The sequence below is a fragment of the Pseudorasbora parva genome, chromosome 16 (assembly GCF_024679245.1).
Source record: "Pseudorasbora parva isolate DD20220531a chromosome 16, ASM2467924v1, whole genome shotgun sequence".
NCBI lineage: Eukaryota > Metazoa > Chordata > Actinopteri > Cypriniformes > Gobionidae > Pseudorasbora > Pseudorasbora parva.
In genome coordinates, this window is record NC_090187.1 from 26,288,048 (window position 1) to 26,305,423 (window position 17,376).

Below are 17,376 nucleotides of genomic sequence, written 5' to 3' on the forward strand. Positions count from 1 at the left end.
AGTCGAGCCTTCACAGTCTGCTGTGAGCATTAGAAACCCCAGTTCTGCTGGAGAATTTTTTCTGGATTAATCAGAGCTTTTATCGCTCATACTGTCATGAATTCCGATGGGTTGGTTCCCATGGCTTTATTTCCAGTTGCTCTCTTTACAGTCAGATCTGTGGGCAGAAATTGATTCACCTGTTTTGGTGTTGTCTGCTTTGAATTTTGTTTTACGGTGTCACACACACATATGATTATTTGAGGTCTCTGTGACCTGTAAAAAAAATTGAGGTACTTCGGTGGTGAAGGGTGAATTGGTTTGCTATTATCAGTGCCACACATATAGCTGTGTTCTTGTAAAGGCAAAAGATAACAGCACAACCCCTAAGGTTTCCAAAGATTTTTAATAGTTTATACATTTGAGTACGTGTTTGATTAATCTATTTAACTCTTTTCTCTTATTGGACTTGTTTATTCGGTTCTCACCGTCGCTTAGGGTCCTCGCACTGGCCATTTATTATGCGGGCCCACGATCACAAACTCGCCAGTCTTAGTCATGTAGACAGAGGTAATTGACTATACTATTTAGAGGGTTGCCCACATGCTCACTCATTCTAAAAGTATTTTGTTTAGTCCCCATAGACTGTGTACACTTAAATTAAAGCAATGTTTTCTCTAGTCAGAGGTCACGACCACTACTATAGCTATAAGTCGACCGATACTTTCTCTAATAGTAGTTTTGGTATGATCGTGTCATGGTTTCCCATGTACACTTAGCTAGAGTAACTTTACTTTAAACAGAGGTAAGGCTCACCCTATTTAGGTTGGTCGAGCAACATTGTTGTCCTAAACGGAAATTCCCTTTTTAGCCTTCACAATCTAAGTACACTTGAACTAATGCTAAGCGTTAGACGGAGCTCTAAAATCTCAATTGGCGTGCCCCAATGCTCCACTCAAAAGTAGTTTTAGTCCGTTTCTAACCTGACGCAGATTTGCGGTAACGAATGGATACAACGTAATCTACTAAAGTCCATAATTTCAGATTAAATTAGAATGAAATCAAATGTAACAATCCATACATAATTTGATCTTTCTCCTAATGCCCTGCTTGGCAATTATAATACAATGTATATTATGTTTTGATTTATAATACAATTATATTATATTAAAAACAATATAAATTAAATAATATTATTTCTGGTTCCTGAAGAGTCTGTGGAGCAGCTCATTTGTGTTCTTTTCTTCAAAAGGCAATCATTGCTGCACCATCATGTTCACCACGTGCACAACAATGGTCAGGCTTAAAGCCAATGGGCGACTCTGTTGTTGTTAACACTGAAGGAACATGCTGAGTGCATCACCAAATCTCTGTTTGAATTCTGAAGAAGTTTTAGATTGCATCGCGTCAATACATTTGAATATGAAAAAGACTGTGGTTCAGGCTGATGCAAGCACATTCACTCATCTTTTGAGATTACAAATGCCTATTTGCTTGATTTAGTCTATTTAAAGACTAATCTGTATGGCGGCACAATGGTAATTTTAACTGTATTCACAAAATGTGATAGATTTAGTTTGTTACTTATTGGGCGAAATGCTCCCTGAACAGGGAGAGAAAGTCTGTTCTCCGAGTGGGCGTGGTACGCCCCGTGGGCTCGCTGAGCCACTCAGAACATTAACATGCGGTTTCTTAACAAAAATACAGTAACAACATCACTATTATTCTGTATATCAGTCTCTTAGATTTAAATTCTTACCACCTCTTAATCATTTCTAGTCACGAGTAATTTGCTGCGTAGCAATAATATTTATAGCCAATTCTGATCAAACAAAAAGTTCTTAACTTTTAAATGTTACATCAGCCTGTTTTCCTACTTTGCTTTTCATAAACAAATATAAACATTGCTATTTATCAAATCACAAATGTATTCCAGTTGTTTACATACTTAGAGTTCTCATTCTATTGTTTGCTCGTTCTCACCGTGCGTTGCTAGTTTGTTGCAACAAAGCTAATAAAACAATAGAGAAAGCATTTAGCTGATTTAAAAAACGTTCTAATTTGCAACTCTACGCCGACAAGGAAATATTTTAAAATTCATAACACGAGTTTCAATTCCTCTACTGCGCTGTCGCTATCATGTCCCTGATATGTGATTGTATCTAAATTCTTAAACCCCACCGGATTGCGGTTCCGGTCTAACATTGGGTATTCCGACCCATTCTATTCATGTGTCTATATGGGATGCGTCTGTTTTTCCCTAAACATTTCTAAAAAGGCAAAAAGAATTTGACTTACCAGAACAGCTGAAGAAAGAGAAGTTCAAACCTCTTGTTGATTTTAAAATCGAATACTTCGCTGAAAAGACGTTGCTCTTAAGAGAGTTGCAACATCACGGAGGCTGGTCACCATTTTGTAGGGCCGCCCAAATCGTCCCAATGGAGGCTAACGATCGGCGGGTGAAGTTCGCTGCGCGTTCGTCTTTTCAGCGGGGAAAAGGGGATTTTATTCCAATCCCTCGTTATCTGACTCCATTTAATGATAATTTAGAATTTGGGTTAGAATGCCAATTGGTTATTTGGTCATTCATTTTTAATAGTTTAAGTACACATTTAATTATTCCGTTTAACCCTTTGTTGAAATTATACCCAACATGAATAATTCCAGAGCAAGTCAGAATCTATCAAAGTGTAACAATTTATTTAACAGTCAGGTAAATGTATAAAGCCAATTACATAGTCAATTCAAAGGTAATCCATATATAACATCAAATACTCTGAAGTAAAGAATGAAATGTATACCTGACTTCTGAAAATTACATAATGCTGGCTATCTTGAGAGACATCCAGCATTACGGGCTGACCGGTTTAAAGTGTCAAGCCCTGAGGTCTTTGCAACATTTCCTTAAATACCCAGAAACAAATGCACAAACTCTTTCAAATGTTAACACAAGCTCACAATGGGAATTTGCATTGATCAAGACTTGTATTGATGCAAAGGCCAAATGGCTGAAAGCCACACCCACCAAACTAAGACAAGATATCTTAAAACTCTTAAAACATTGATTATCTTTTGGTTAACTTCTGTGGAGTTGAGATATTTGTACCAGTCGCACTGAGACATTTCAAACGATATCAAACACATATGATACTCGATCGTGTGGATTGACATTGTAATATAGAGATTCTGGATGCATTTTCAGTGATCTCAGCATGAGAGAGGGAATGAATTGGGGGAGAGGGAGTCAATAGGGAAAGATGTAGATTAGCTGATAGTGAGGTGAGACTTGCGTCTCCAGTGGTGTGTGAGGGACAGTTCAGATGTTAATTTCCTTATTTTCTCAGAGAGTCTTTGTTCTTCATTCAGACATTTCGGCATATACTAGTTTTTTCAGTCTTACAATCCGATACCACAACAATTTAATTCAAGATCGTTTGTTTGTTAGGCCCATTTCAAGCAAGCTTCGCTCAGAGTCTTAAACTGAAGAAAGTGGCAATTACAACTGTATTCTTGTAAGCAGTAAGTAGCGATTTTATCCACTCATTGACTGTTTGAACAATTTCTGATTAAATGGAAAGTTTCTTAGAGAGACAGCATTGTCTAGATAACGCAAGATGCTAGTACTGTAACAATAGGAAACACCAAGTACCATACAAAACTAAATAGTGTGTCTAATGACAAAGGGTAATATTATTTTGTATTACAAAATACAACCGTAGATGCTTTGCTTCTAGCAAACGTCACCTTTTCCACCAAATAAGTTGAAACGACAGTCATTTGACAAGGCTATTCATTTTGTAAAAATATAAGTTATATATTTATATTTTTGAAAACTGAAGTATGGTGTTTCCTATGATGTTTTTGCTTATTTGTATTTCAGTTTAGGCTACATCACAGTCACTGCATAACGTTAGCCTACATTGTGCCTTACGTTATATAAGCATGCATTATCGTTGACGAAAAAAGACAAGTCTAAAATGTAGACTGAATGACACTTTAAGCAGAACATCTCAAATGGAGATTGATAAAATGCAGCTTACTTGTTTATTGGTGTTTTCAGTTCACCAGCGCGCGCGAGAGCTCGCGTGCATATGGTTGTCAGATTGGACATGTTTAGGTAAAACACCGGATGCATCAGGTTTTTTTTCAAAGAAAAGCTCTGTTTGGGGGATTTAATTACTGGAATCTGGCAACCGCACTAACGTGAGTTCTTTCTCGCACACGGATGTTTTGAAAACACCAATAAACAAGTAAGCTGCATTTTATCAATCTCCATTTGAGATGTTTTGCTTAAAGTCTGTCTGTGTTCTGTCAGGACGGTCAGGACTCACACGATGAACACGAGCTGAACAGCTGAACTGCTGTGAGCTGCTGAAATAAGCCAATCAGAGCAGAGCTCAACATTAATATTCATGACCCTTCCATATAAGGCAAAAACAGAGCATTACATCCTGGGGACAATTTATAGGGTTGTAAATGGACCTGTAAAACTGTATCTGGACAATTTTTTTCCTTAAATAAGCCACATACCCTTTATATAGATATCAGAGAACAATTTAACATATTGTTTCAAATCATTCTAGGCCACCTTTAACCCGGGATATCTTGGTGATCCTGGCTTAATTTATCTGCTAATATACAGCTATCTTTTGTTATTGTTTTCATGGTGTGAGTGTGCCTTCAGGGTATGTTTACATGACAGCGGTGTACTAAACAAGATCACCAAGATATGCCAGCTTAATCCCTTATCCTAGTTTTGTGCAATAGGCCACATGTGAACATAATCTAATAATCAGTGAGTGTATTTACATGCGATTATGCCTAATAAGCCGACAATGAACATGTTCATGTAAACGCGATAACACGTTTTCTTTTATCGGCGTAAGGTCATAAACGGCTTAAGCATAAACCGGTCGGAAGAGGTATTTTTTGCCTCTTTACCCCGATTTCGCGCGACATGTAAACGCTTTAAACTGCTTACTGTGTGATAGGTGACAAAGATGCAAACTTAGAGCAGATTTAAATGCATCCAGTGAGTGTTTTGCAAGAAATAAGGACATATATCACAAAAGCAAAGACCTAGAAAATTGTAACAATGTGTTCTCATCTCATGCAGCAGAAGCAGAAGAGGTTCAGTCAAAATGCTGCATCTGTAACTGCATGAGAGAATAATATGAGCCGAAAAATTTCCCGCTGACAGGTTGCAAGCTTTATTTAACATCACAACTGACAAAACCTTTAGAATACTCTGAGTCAGATATGGAAATAAACCGTCACTAAAAGGAAATAACCCGGTTTATTAATAAAGTCATGTAAATGCAGTCAGTTTACTGGTTTGCATGTAAAAAAAAATGTAGTCAGGAAAACTGGTTATTTCAATAAGGTAATATTTGTGAGTTATCAGCTTACTGGTGTGCATGTAAACATGCTCCGTGATTAACCATATCAACAAACTAGAGTGTCAATGAGTAACCAAGATAATTCATATTAACAGGCAAAAAGGAACCGAGCAAACAGAGAAAAGAGCGAACTAAAACAGAACATACAGGAGGACAAAAAATCTGCATATATCCACTTTCTTTCTATAGTATATTTTATGCCATTTCATAACTTTTTGCACTATGTTTGTTTTGTACTTTTTTTGTACACCTCTATACTTCAAATGTCTTAGCTATACAAAGTATTTGTCCACATAATGCATCATGCACATTAAACCTGACACTTAAAAATGAGAAATAGAGACAGTCAGAGAATGTGCAAAATGTTTTTTTTTTATCATGCCAATAAATCTACTTCAATGGAGGGAAAGACTTTCCTCTTCATTAAAATATCATCCCGAGACATTAGAAAACACGAACTGCAACCCATTATTTCTACTCCAAGATATGACAGGTTTATTGGAGGACAAGGAGAGGATACAAGCCCACAAATGCATTGTAAAGTAAATACTATATAAAATAAAGAAAAAAGTACATTAAATGTAAAAACAGAGAGGCACATCCAATCAAGTTTTGCTTTTTTTTGTTTGTTTGTTTGTTTTTTTTTTGGGGGGGGGGGGGGTGCAGTAGGCATGTGCCGATATAAATTCTCCATGTGGCAATTAATTGCAAAGCTTTTATCACAGTATACTGCATTATCACAATTTTGAAATAATGCCTTCACATGCTATCGGAAGTTTCCTACTTCCCACTTCAGAAGTCGTGATTACGAGCTTGTTATGTTCAGGTGCTTTGTTGTCGGAAAGAATGGAGGACGCCAGGTTCATACTTTTGTGCGTCTTTGGAAAATGTTATTTTGACACTATAACCATTTCAGTCATTTCCCGGTCCCAGAAAATCATAGAATCACTGGCAAACATAGCAGCACAACACGAAAGCATATTGTTTATAATCACATTCCCAATAAAGGCATAATGTAGACAATAAAGGCTCCTTAAAAACTAAAATGGCAATAGTTTTCAGCCATACATGATCCTATTGTATAGCTACTTTTACCACACTAGCTAGTCAGCTATTCTAGAATGATGGTCAACAGATGCGATTTTCTGTGTGTTTAAAATACATAATATGCTTCAAAAGATTATTAATTTATGTAAATATGTACTACTTTAACGACAAGACAAGACAATGAAATTGTTGTGGGGAAAAAAAACTAATAAAACACTAATAAAACACCTGCCACAGCAGAAATTTGTCTCCCATCTGCCATTTTTAACGGTTATCTCGGGAACTTGGGTATCAAAATTATTCCCGAACTTCACAGTGGTAAACACGACATCAGAGGGCGTTCATGTGCAATTTTTACCTCAAAAACCTGTATTTACGATAATTCTGATAGCACGTGAAGGCAGCATAAGTTGCAAAAAAAGTGTTGTTATAGTATAACAGCTTTAAGAACTCTTTTTGTAATAACAGAAATAACTCTGAATGTTTAAATACAGTAATAGGCTACAATACACCAAACATATATAAAAGTTACATTTTCAAACAGATTAAAGTGCAAAAGAATTAGGCTATAAAGAACAACAGGTAACATTACAATAAGGTCTCATTATTTAATGCATTAACTAAGATTGAGCAATAGTTACATCTGTTGCAAAGAGTATTATGTTTTTTTTTATTGTTAGTTAAGACATACAACTGATCATTGTTAGTTTTATCTTAGGTCCATTAAATAAGTTCTTTTGATAATGATAAGTTCTTAGTAATGTTAGTAAACAGTAACTAAGAAATTAACATTACTTAGAATAATTAATTATTTATAAGTATTTTTCATTGTCAGTTTGGTAATAAGGAAGCCGCATGTCTCAAAATTTTACTGAACAATAACAAATAATCAGAACATGTCTATTCATTAGGGCATGTAGTCCAGATTAAAATATAAAAATGTTTAAGTTTGAAAATAAATAGCCTATTAAAGTCTTTAAGTATTAAGTATTTGGTGCTGTGATGAACAACACTGAGGCCTAGTCCACATGTACACGGGTATTTGCTCGAGTTTTTCCTCCTCCGTTTTAAAAAAACAATCCACCGAATAGACTCAACTAATGTAAATCAACGAGATAACGTGGAAAATCTGACATCAAACGAAGGAGAGAATGGCGTGCACTTCGACTTAAAAAGCCGAAATCTCCGGTTTCACCATCTACACGACAACGCTGTAACTGGAGTTTCTAAAAATCTTGCCGGAGTTTTCAAAAAAGTCTGGTTTCAGTAACCAGATACAGCGTTTGTGTGTGGACGAACAACCAAACCGCGTAGAAAAAGCTGCTGTTTTGAAAATACCCGTGTTCGTGTGGACAGGGCCTGAGATTACAAAAAAATGAATGGCTGTTTGGAGCTTTTTAAAAACTGCACTAGCCTATTAGCCTGACAAGCCAGACCCACATCAAGATGTTTGGTCTGGAAACTCACCATTGACAGGGCTCAATCCGAGGGGCGGGATAAACGGTTGTCTTTCAAACTCCCTCTGCACACGATAGAATAGAGCTACAACCAACTAGAGCAACGTGAAGTGCAGCTAGTTGAAGCTAGTAAACATGTGAAGATTAAACTTTCGCCGTATCCGGTCGGCAAAACTCTGAACACATCTTCTCTTAGTAAGAATGACTTCAGTGCCGTTCTTTGTTCTTTTCTCAGAGGAAAGTTTAACTCCAAGACTTCCAGAGTCGTGGTCAAAGCTGATTCGAAAGGCCGCCGTTCGCCAGCTTTTGTGTTTAAGCACGCAAGCGCAACTCTGCCATCATTATGTTAAGCCCCACCAACTGACTCTATACACGATGTGATTGGCCCGACCAGAGTTTGATTTTTACAGCTCAGAAGTGTTTTGAGAGTTGCTAGACAACACTCGCGGCAGATTAGATTTGCTGCCGCTAGGGTGTGTCTAGATTTCTAGGCTACTAGCTTAGAGCAGTCGGTTTGTTTGCAGGTTTCCAGGGTAAACGCTGCATTCTACAATTCAGTCAGCGCCCTCTGCTGTCAGAAAATGAACGTGCAATTAGTTCAGCGTGTGCATCTCCTTCCCTTGTTCATTCATGTTGCAAGCATTGTATATGGTTGATGGGGAAAGTATTATTAAGTGCATTATAAAAAAATAAATTATTATTAACAAATTATTATTTACGGTATTTTGAGGTGCCCACAAAAACAATACCATCCATATTCATTACCGTGATATATCGCATTACCGGCACACGGCACATGTCTACTGTGCAGGTAAACCTCACTCCCCAGGTGCATTAGTAGTGACTAGCATAACCAATTAGCACACCCGTGCTTTATCATGTCAGAAACCTGTTCGAAACACTGCTTGGAGCGGTGTGAGTAAAACTAGAGGGGATATGTTGGTGCCGTGACCCGTTTGGGAGTAAGATTCATGGGGGTGAGGGTAACGGAGGTCAGCTACTAAAAAGAGAACGGTGTGAGGTTAACCAGTAGCAGGTTATGCTCACTATCTGGCCTCAAGAGGCACATTAGAGACTAACGCTAGAGTCTGCGGTCTTTAGCGTCCTTGTTAGTGTGCCCGCCACTCATGCTGTAAATGTCGGTTCAAATCCTGCTCAGAGCGGTGCGAGTAGAACCGGAGGGGTTACATTCACAGCACATGCGGTTGATATCGCCTGCCCTGTTCCAGCGCATGGCTTTAGATTGATGCTTGACCTGAGATTATCAGAATGTGATGTGACCCTTTCGATTTATTCTGCTGGATGTTTTATTTCTGCTCACATATACTGACAGGAGGCACATTTAGTTTAGTTTATGGTGGAAGGATCACTCTCTCTGCCTGTCTTTGTGTGTTTGTCGAGCAAACGTCACCTTCATTTCAGGAATAAAGTGCGATACCACCACATACCCTTACATTAATACACTAGATGAGTGAGAGGAAGACCAGCAGGTCATAACCACCATGGAGAAAATGAAATTGAACTGCCACTCATTGGATGGTTGTTGCCAAGTTAAGCTAACAATTTCCCTTCATCCTTATAAGTAGTTAAATCTAAACCATACTTAAAGGGTTAGTTCACCCAAAAATGAAAATTCTTTCATTAATTACTTACCCTCATGTCATTCAACACCCGTAAGACCTCCGTTCATCTTCGGAACACAAATGAAGATATTTTTGTTGAAATCCGATGGGTCAAAAAGGCCTTTACTGACACCAATGTCATTTCCTCTCTCAAGACCCATAAAAGGCACTAAAGATGTCGTTACAAAGCCCATCTCACTACAGTGATTCTACAATCATTTTATGAAGCGATGAGAATAGTTTTTGAGAGCAAAAAAACTAAATAAAGACTTATATAGTGATGGGCTGATTTCAAAACAAAATTTCGAACCGAATCAGCACATCGATTCATGAGTCGGATGAATTATATGAAATTATTTTGTTTTTCGCACACAAAAACTATTCTCGTCACTTCATCAAATGATTGTAGAGCCACTCTATTGAATTTTTTTTTTTTTTTATGATGTCTTTAGTGCCTTTTATGGGTCTTGAGAGAGGAAATGACATTGGTGTCAGTGAAGGCCTTTCTGAGCCATCGGATTTCAACAAAAGTATCTTCATTTGTGTTCAGAAGATGAACGGAGGTCTTACGGGGGTCGAACAACATTAGCATAAGTAATTAATGGCAGAATTTCCCTTTTTGGGTGAACTAACCCTTTAATGTAGTGTCACCTCAATAAAATATTTACATGTAGCAGCTCAATCAAAAGAAGACCACCTATTTTGTTGAAAAAATAAAAAAGCCAACAAAAGTTAATTAAAATAATTTTAATGCACTAACAGTAGCTGAATGAAGTTAGCTTATTTACGTTATTATAAATGTTTTATAAAATAACCTAAAAATGCACTTGATGCGGTATCATCGAATTTAACTACTTTTATTCAATTTAGATATATTATTTAATATTGACCTGACCATTGTGTTACACCTATCAAAAGTCACTGTAAGGGTCAGGCCAGGTAGAAATAGCTCCTTATAGAAGCAACTGTGAATACATTGGTTTTTTATTTTTTATTTTTTGTTTTTCAGAATGTGATGTGGCTCCATTCATCCATTTAATTGACTAATACTTGTTCTAGTTACATTCACATGTACATTAAGCCAAGTTATTGCAATATGCACTGCACATCAAAACTTTTCATAAACATCTGTATCATCCTGGGACCCAGGAATAGAGTCTAGTGGACATTATAATTTAGTGAATTTCTCTGACATCATACATGTCTGGGTGTCCTGTAAAAAAGCACTTTCAGGGCTTTGCAGAGAAACCAAATGTTTGAGATTCTTCTTGATCTTTAAAAATGGCTGACATTAATGTTTTCCTATGGAAATATGATATGTTGCGTTTATAATTTAAATCGGATTCATTTTCAAATGTGTTTATTAATAACATCTCAGGAAAATGGTATGGGGTTTCCAATCAAAATGTGACTTTCTGTTACAAAACAGAGCATTGATTTCATAAATGTCCACTGTAGTGGACGCCAGGATCATGTTTATATCAAGAGACACAAGAAGTTAATAGGGAAAAAAATTACATATCAATATTCCTAAGAATTATTAGATATTATTATGAAAATATGACCAATTATTACTCCCAATTATTACACTTCTATTTTCATTACATTGCACTAAGAACACATTAATATGCAAATTAGATGCAGTGCTTACATTGTATTGAATGTAAAATGGTATGTCAATGCTTTCTGTTATATCTTTCACAACATAAACTCAAATCTTTCACTTCCTCTTTAAAATAAATATTGCTTAGTCCTGGAGCAGTCCTGGAGTCCTGGTGTCAACTACAGAAGACATATCATAACATATATATATATATATATATATATATATATATATATATATATATATATATATATATATATATATATATATATATATATATAAATACTCATTTCAAAAAACCTTTTTTTCTGGTTCAGATGAGTCTAATTTTTATATTGAAGAACTGAGAATACATTGTTTTCAGAATGTGATGTGGCTCCATTCATCAATTTAAATGACTAATAATTGTTCTAGTTACATTCACATGTACATTAAGTCAAATGAATGCAATATGCACTGCCACTGCACATCAAAACTTTTAATAAACATCTACCCTCTGTATATAAGCCAATCCATTACTCGTGAATGACAGTAAATAATTGTACAAAGTGACAGAAGAATGAGGTAACACCTTGCATTACACAGAAATGCCCATATTAGATGTTCCAATAATGTATAATACCAACAATAACAATGTGCAATTATAAGCAGGCTCACAATTATGTACTGTTCATTAGTATTACCCAGCACTATATAATTACACAATTGTGGGAACACTGTAATGTGTCATTAAACATTAAAATGTAGTTTAGAGCATCACAACAGGGCGTGGGCCTTTCCAGTATGCCAACTAGTCTATCTGAGAGAGGATGCGTCAGGCAATGACATGCCAGGGGGAGAGGGGGGAAAAATCAATTGTCTGTCCTTTGCTCAATTTAATGCACATAAGTGCATTATTTTACATACACACTGTGTCCGTGCAAAAAAAAAAAAAAAAAAAAAGATTAATAAAAAAATAAATTAAAAAGCAACAACAAGGGCGTTAGTGTTGATCTTCATCAACAACACAAGGATGTTGCTTGCGGATGCTGATGCTGATCTTTGGATCCGTTTGAGGACATTACAGATACATAAACAGCGCTGATGGTCACATATGACCAGCTTCTGTAAATATACATGCCAAAAGAAGAGGAAACCCCGCTCATACTGGAGAGAGAGAAATACTGCGCGTCTTACCTGCATCCCGGAGGAGAGAGGGAGTGGAAGGTGGAGAGAGAAAACATCTCTGCCCTGTCCGCCATCTTCTTAGTGACTCAAAAACAGAGACTGCAGATGCAGATGTCCGCAGCCCATCCACAGACGCTGGAGAAGCGGATATTAAATATGATCTCGCTTTTATTCTCTCTCCTCTTCGGCCACACTTAGCTACTGCTGACGCCCGATGGGAATCAAACCATCAAAACGGTCCAATTGGTGATCCAAAGAAATGAGGGTCAGATATACAGAACACACATAGGTGGCGATGTATTGATATCGATTATCTTCTGTTTCGGTCACACACCTGCTGATGAACCAGTGCGCTGTTCGGCGTGATCTGCGCGCATCTGATGATGCTGATGCTGATGAGGGACGGAGGCAGAGGCGCGTGCATGGATCTCATAGAAATAGAACGAGCTGATAGAATGCCAATGAACACGCAACTGGAGCCGTAAGTGGGTGTGGCTTAGAGTTCCAGAAACTGTCAGTGATTGGTCAATCTAATGAGTTATTAACTTTAAGATAGAGTCTAAAATGCAAACGTTACATCGTTTGTGCTTAGAGCTAGTTTAGTGCAACAATTAAAACAAACAGTTAGTTGAAATAATTTGAATAGCCTTTTTCTAAATATACTTAGGCCTATCTAAAAATTCATTAGGCTAATAGTTAACTAGCCTATATGTTAAGGTTATTCAAAGGGTCATTTTTTTCATTATTATTATTATTATTATTATTATTATTATTATTATTATTATTATTATTATTGGCTAAAACAGAAATTTTGGGATAAATCATTTTTTACAAGAGGTCAAGGTCAATCCAAAACACTTTGTTTTATAACTTCAAAGTGGGGACAAAAGGAGCAATTGTGTGAAATCCTCTCAGTAAAGTTTATACCTATTCGTGAGGGCCAAAGGCCTCCCGTTTCGTGGAATAAGCCCGATATCACATGATATCAGTCACTTTTCTTTGTGCAGGTCGAGATGGACTAATCATTCGTTTGCGATTACGTTTTCTTTGTATTTATTTGCTTAAACGTGTTAGGTGTAGTCTACATGGAGTTTGTAGCAAAAATAAATAGTTATTTAAATGAGTAGATTTATACTTTAGTGTATGTATCTCCAAAACGTCTTGATTTGTTTTCTGAGCCGTCGAGTGCCATCTAGAGGATGAAGGGTTTGTGTCTCTTAACAGTAACTGCTCAATAATCCAATAATCGGCCTCCATATGCCGTTCGTGAGCTAGCCTACCTAAGATTCTGCAGCACGATGCTTCGTGTGGGCATATAGGCTATGGCTTGACAATGATTTTATGGGCATATAGGCCTATTATTTAAAGTAGGCCTACTCATTAAGTATCACACTGTAAAACACAATTCAGGTCTCCAACTGAACATTTTTCAAATCTACATTTTTCATTTGGCCAAATTGAATTTCTGTGAATAGATGCAATTTAATTAACAGAAAATCATTTTGGGAAAAAACATTTTTTTCAATTGGAGACCTGAATTTGTTTTACAGTGCACATTAAGTAAGCTAGGTCTACTACAGGCCATATTTCAAAGTACAATGGTATGATACCAGATCACCAATGTTGTAAATTAAGTAGTAAATAATATTTAAGTGAAAAAGAAATGGCAAAAGTATGCACAGATTGTACAAATGAAAAACATCTGTACATTTTGGGCATTAGGCTATACTGTGTTATTTGTCAAGCACATCATGTTTGCTCTGATTGATAAACATATCTATGAAAAAAATAAAGAAATAAAATAAAGCATAGATCATTCAATTGGATCATTAATCCTCATGCTGCCGGCCTGCCACAGAGGAGCTGTTCGGTGATTGGTGCTGAAAGCGCTACTGACAGTAAGAGTGGCCACAGTGGTACAAGTTGGTAATGCAGGGAACATGTTGTGCTGTAATGAAGGTTCTGTTAGGTCGTGGGGTTTCCTGTTTAGATATTTGCTGACAAAGTACTTTTAAGGTCTGTGTGAATGTGTGTTTCTCTCTCTTTCTCTTTGTGTGTGTGTGTGGGGGGGGGGGGTAATCCCTACGTTATGGGGACAAAATGTCCACAAAGATGGCAATATCCGAAATCCTTGTCCTTGTGGGGACATTTTTGGTCCCCATGAGGAAAACATCTTATAAATCATACAGAAGGAGTTTTTTTGAGAAAGTAAAAATGCAGAATGGTTTAGGGGCAGGGGCAGAGGGATATAATGTACGGTTTGTACAGTATAAAATCCATTATGCCTATGGAAAGTCCCCATAAAACATGGAAACACTACATGTGTGTGTGTTTATTTGTGTGTGTGTATGTGTGCCCTTGTTTATATTACATTGTGTGGCCCAAATGTCCCCATAAGGATAGTAAAACCTGAGATCACATATATATTGTGGGGACCAGCCAGCGCTCCCCACTTTTCAAAAGGCTTATAAATCATACAGAATGAGTTTTTTTTTTTTTTTTTTTTTTTTTTGAGAAAGTAAAAAGGCAGAATGTTTGCTGTGATGGGTAGGTTTAGGGGCAGGGGCAGTGTAGGGGGATAGAAAATACAGTTTGTACAGTGTAAAATCCATTACGCCTATATGGAAAGTCCCCACAATTCACAAAAACCTAGCGTGTGTGTGGAGATTGTGTCTTTCTCAACGATCGTGAGATTCAGTAGACTGGGTAAACCCAGCCTGATCTGCCAGTGATTTGATTTCGCCCTGCAACCAAATCTGGAAACATTCATTTCTACTGCTTCTGTTAAACTTTTGCGGGAAACAATCACAGACTGGCTTATCCACCTGGCTCGCTATTGGCGGGTTTAACATTATGACAGATAGAGAAGCCAGTGCCGTGTTAAGCCTTTGCGGGACCCTGGGCTAAGCTTTTGCGGGGCCCTTAGGGCCCTTGTCATTTATTACAAGGGCCCACATTCCTCAACCAAGTGGCAAAACTGGCATTAAAACTTACAATAGATTACAACAGATTAGACTTTAAATTATATACATCTGTGGTGAAATAACCAGATTTTCACTTCAATGCATGTTTATTTTAATGCGAAAAACTTTCTGTCACTTTAATTCAGCATGTTCAACACAGCAAAAAAATAGACTTAAAAAAAAAAAAAAAAAAATATATATATATATATATATATATATATATATATATATATATATATATATATATATATATATATATATATATATATATATATATATATATATATATATATATATATTGTGCACTGCAAACAGATGTGTCCAACTATTTGCGTTGCAGATCTAAGCAGTTCATAGGAGTCTTTTGTTGGACCACTACACAATAATAGAAATACCTGTTTTCTTGCTATTATCTCATCACATTTGAAGCGCTGCCAATGCAAATCGTTTGAGGAAACAATTTATATTTTATAACGTTACATTGGGAATTTGGGATACACTGCTGGGGTGGCAGATGGGATAGTAAGGTATTTCTTAGGGTGGCAGTTGCCACCCCACTAGATTCGCACCTGCCACTGTCATATATTCTTACATTTTCTTTCGACATGTTGAGGTGACGATGTACTGGGTGTCTGCTGTGACTCGATTCGGGTGTGTGACAACTATGCTCAACGTACAGATAATTACCTCGATCCAACAACAAAAAAATGGTAACGCAAAAGAGAATTGTCTCGGGGGTCCCCCTGGTGTTCGGGGCCCTGGGCTGCAGCCCATGTTGCCAATTAGGTTAACGCCGCCCTGAGAGAAGTGATAGGTCGTTGTTAGTTGATCACGCCTCTTGTGGTCTGATTGGTTGAAGGACATAGTCATTGACAGAGTCATTTGAATTATGCATGTTGATCACGCCTCTTGTGCCGTAGACTCCCCAGACCAATGTTTAGCCTTAAAGCTACACTGTGTGATATTTTCCCCCATCTAGCGGTGAAAAGGTATATGACCATCCAGTGAATAATAGTTTCTGTTCCTCTCAATTCTGATTCCGTTTTAACTCCTACGGTGGCCGATTTAGTCCAAGATTAACACGGCAACCCCCCTCTTCACATTCGACAAGGTACCATTGAGTGTTAAAACCCGAAAGACGAAGCTTGAATTTACGGGTATGTCCCTCTTTGGCTAATGTACTTTCAAGATGGAGGGGCAACATGGCGACCAGCATTCGAACCCCTCACCCGTATGTATTTTCAATGGCATATTATAAACTTACGAGAATACTTTATTACTTGAAAGAAGTAAATATACATTAATGAGCATATATATTTTTGAAAGAACTAATTGCTTTTAGCTAAAAATAAAAAAAGTTACACAGTGTAGCTTTAAATTAAGTTTGGGGTGTAGAAATCTAGATGCACCCTAGCGGCAGCAAATCTAATCTGCCGCGAGTATCTCAACATCTTGATGTGGGTCTGGTAAAAGCCAGACAAGAGATTCAGATAATTTCAGCTGTAAAAGGTGTAACAATTTTTTTTTAGGCTAAATAAATAAATATTTTCGTTTATTAAAATAAAATATAATTTATTTTTTTTACAGCATGACAGAGAAATGCTAAAGACAAAACCATCTGTTTGCTATTACATACTGAGATATGTGGTACAATGGACATTCTCCACAATGTTGTCAACAATAACAGAGCATAATATAGCCCACACAAATACTATAACACCAACACATAGGCTATTACACAAAAGTAATGCTATAAACATTAACTAAACAGCATGCGATTTTACATAAGCCCCAATGTAAAATAAAAATAAATAAATAATTATGTTATAGTCTAGACTAGGCTACTTTTAAAAAACATTTCTTGCATTACAATATAGGCTACTGAACTCACATTCATAGCCTATTGTAGCTTGGCCGACTGGCCGTATACGGTATTCAAGTTACTTTAGTTAACTAATAGATTTCACTGTAACATTTTATTTCTGCACTGTTAATTTAACTACACTTCCCGATACTCTTTGTAGTTGAGTTAAAAAAACCTGACCATTCAGCACTCTGACTTTAAGGGGCGGTACTAGAAATGGGTCGCTTTCCGCGGTATCCAATTCTGATTGGTTAAACAAAACGTCAATCTTCTAA

The 17,376-nt window shown here is 36.9% G+C and overlaps 1 protein-coding gene across 1 annotated transcript in view; it reads right to left on the bottom strand.

Annotated features, from left to right (window-relative positions):
- Nucleotides 1-12,736, bottom strand: part of mapk8ip2 (mitogen-activated protein kinase 8 interacting protein 2) — a 48,452-nt gene extending 35,716 nt beyond the window's left edge. Inside the window, exon 1 of the mRNA XM_067420072.1 lies at nucleotides 12,284-12,736. Within this exon, the coding sequence (XP_067276173.1) occupies nucleotides 12,284-12,348 (65 nt within the window). The 5' untranslated portion in view covers nucleotides 12,349-12,736. The remainder of the gene's footprint in view (nucleotides 1-12,283) is intronic.
- Between the last annotated feature and the right edge of the window lie 4,640 nt (nucleotides 12,737-17,376).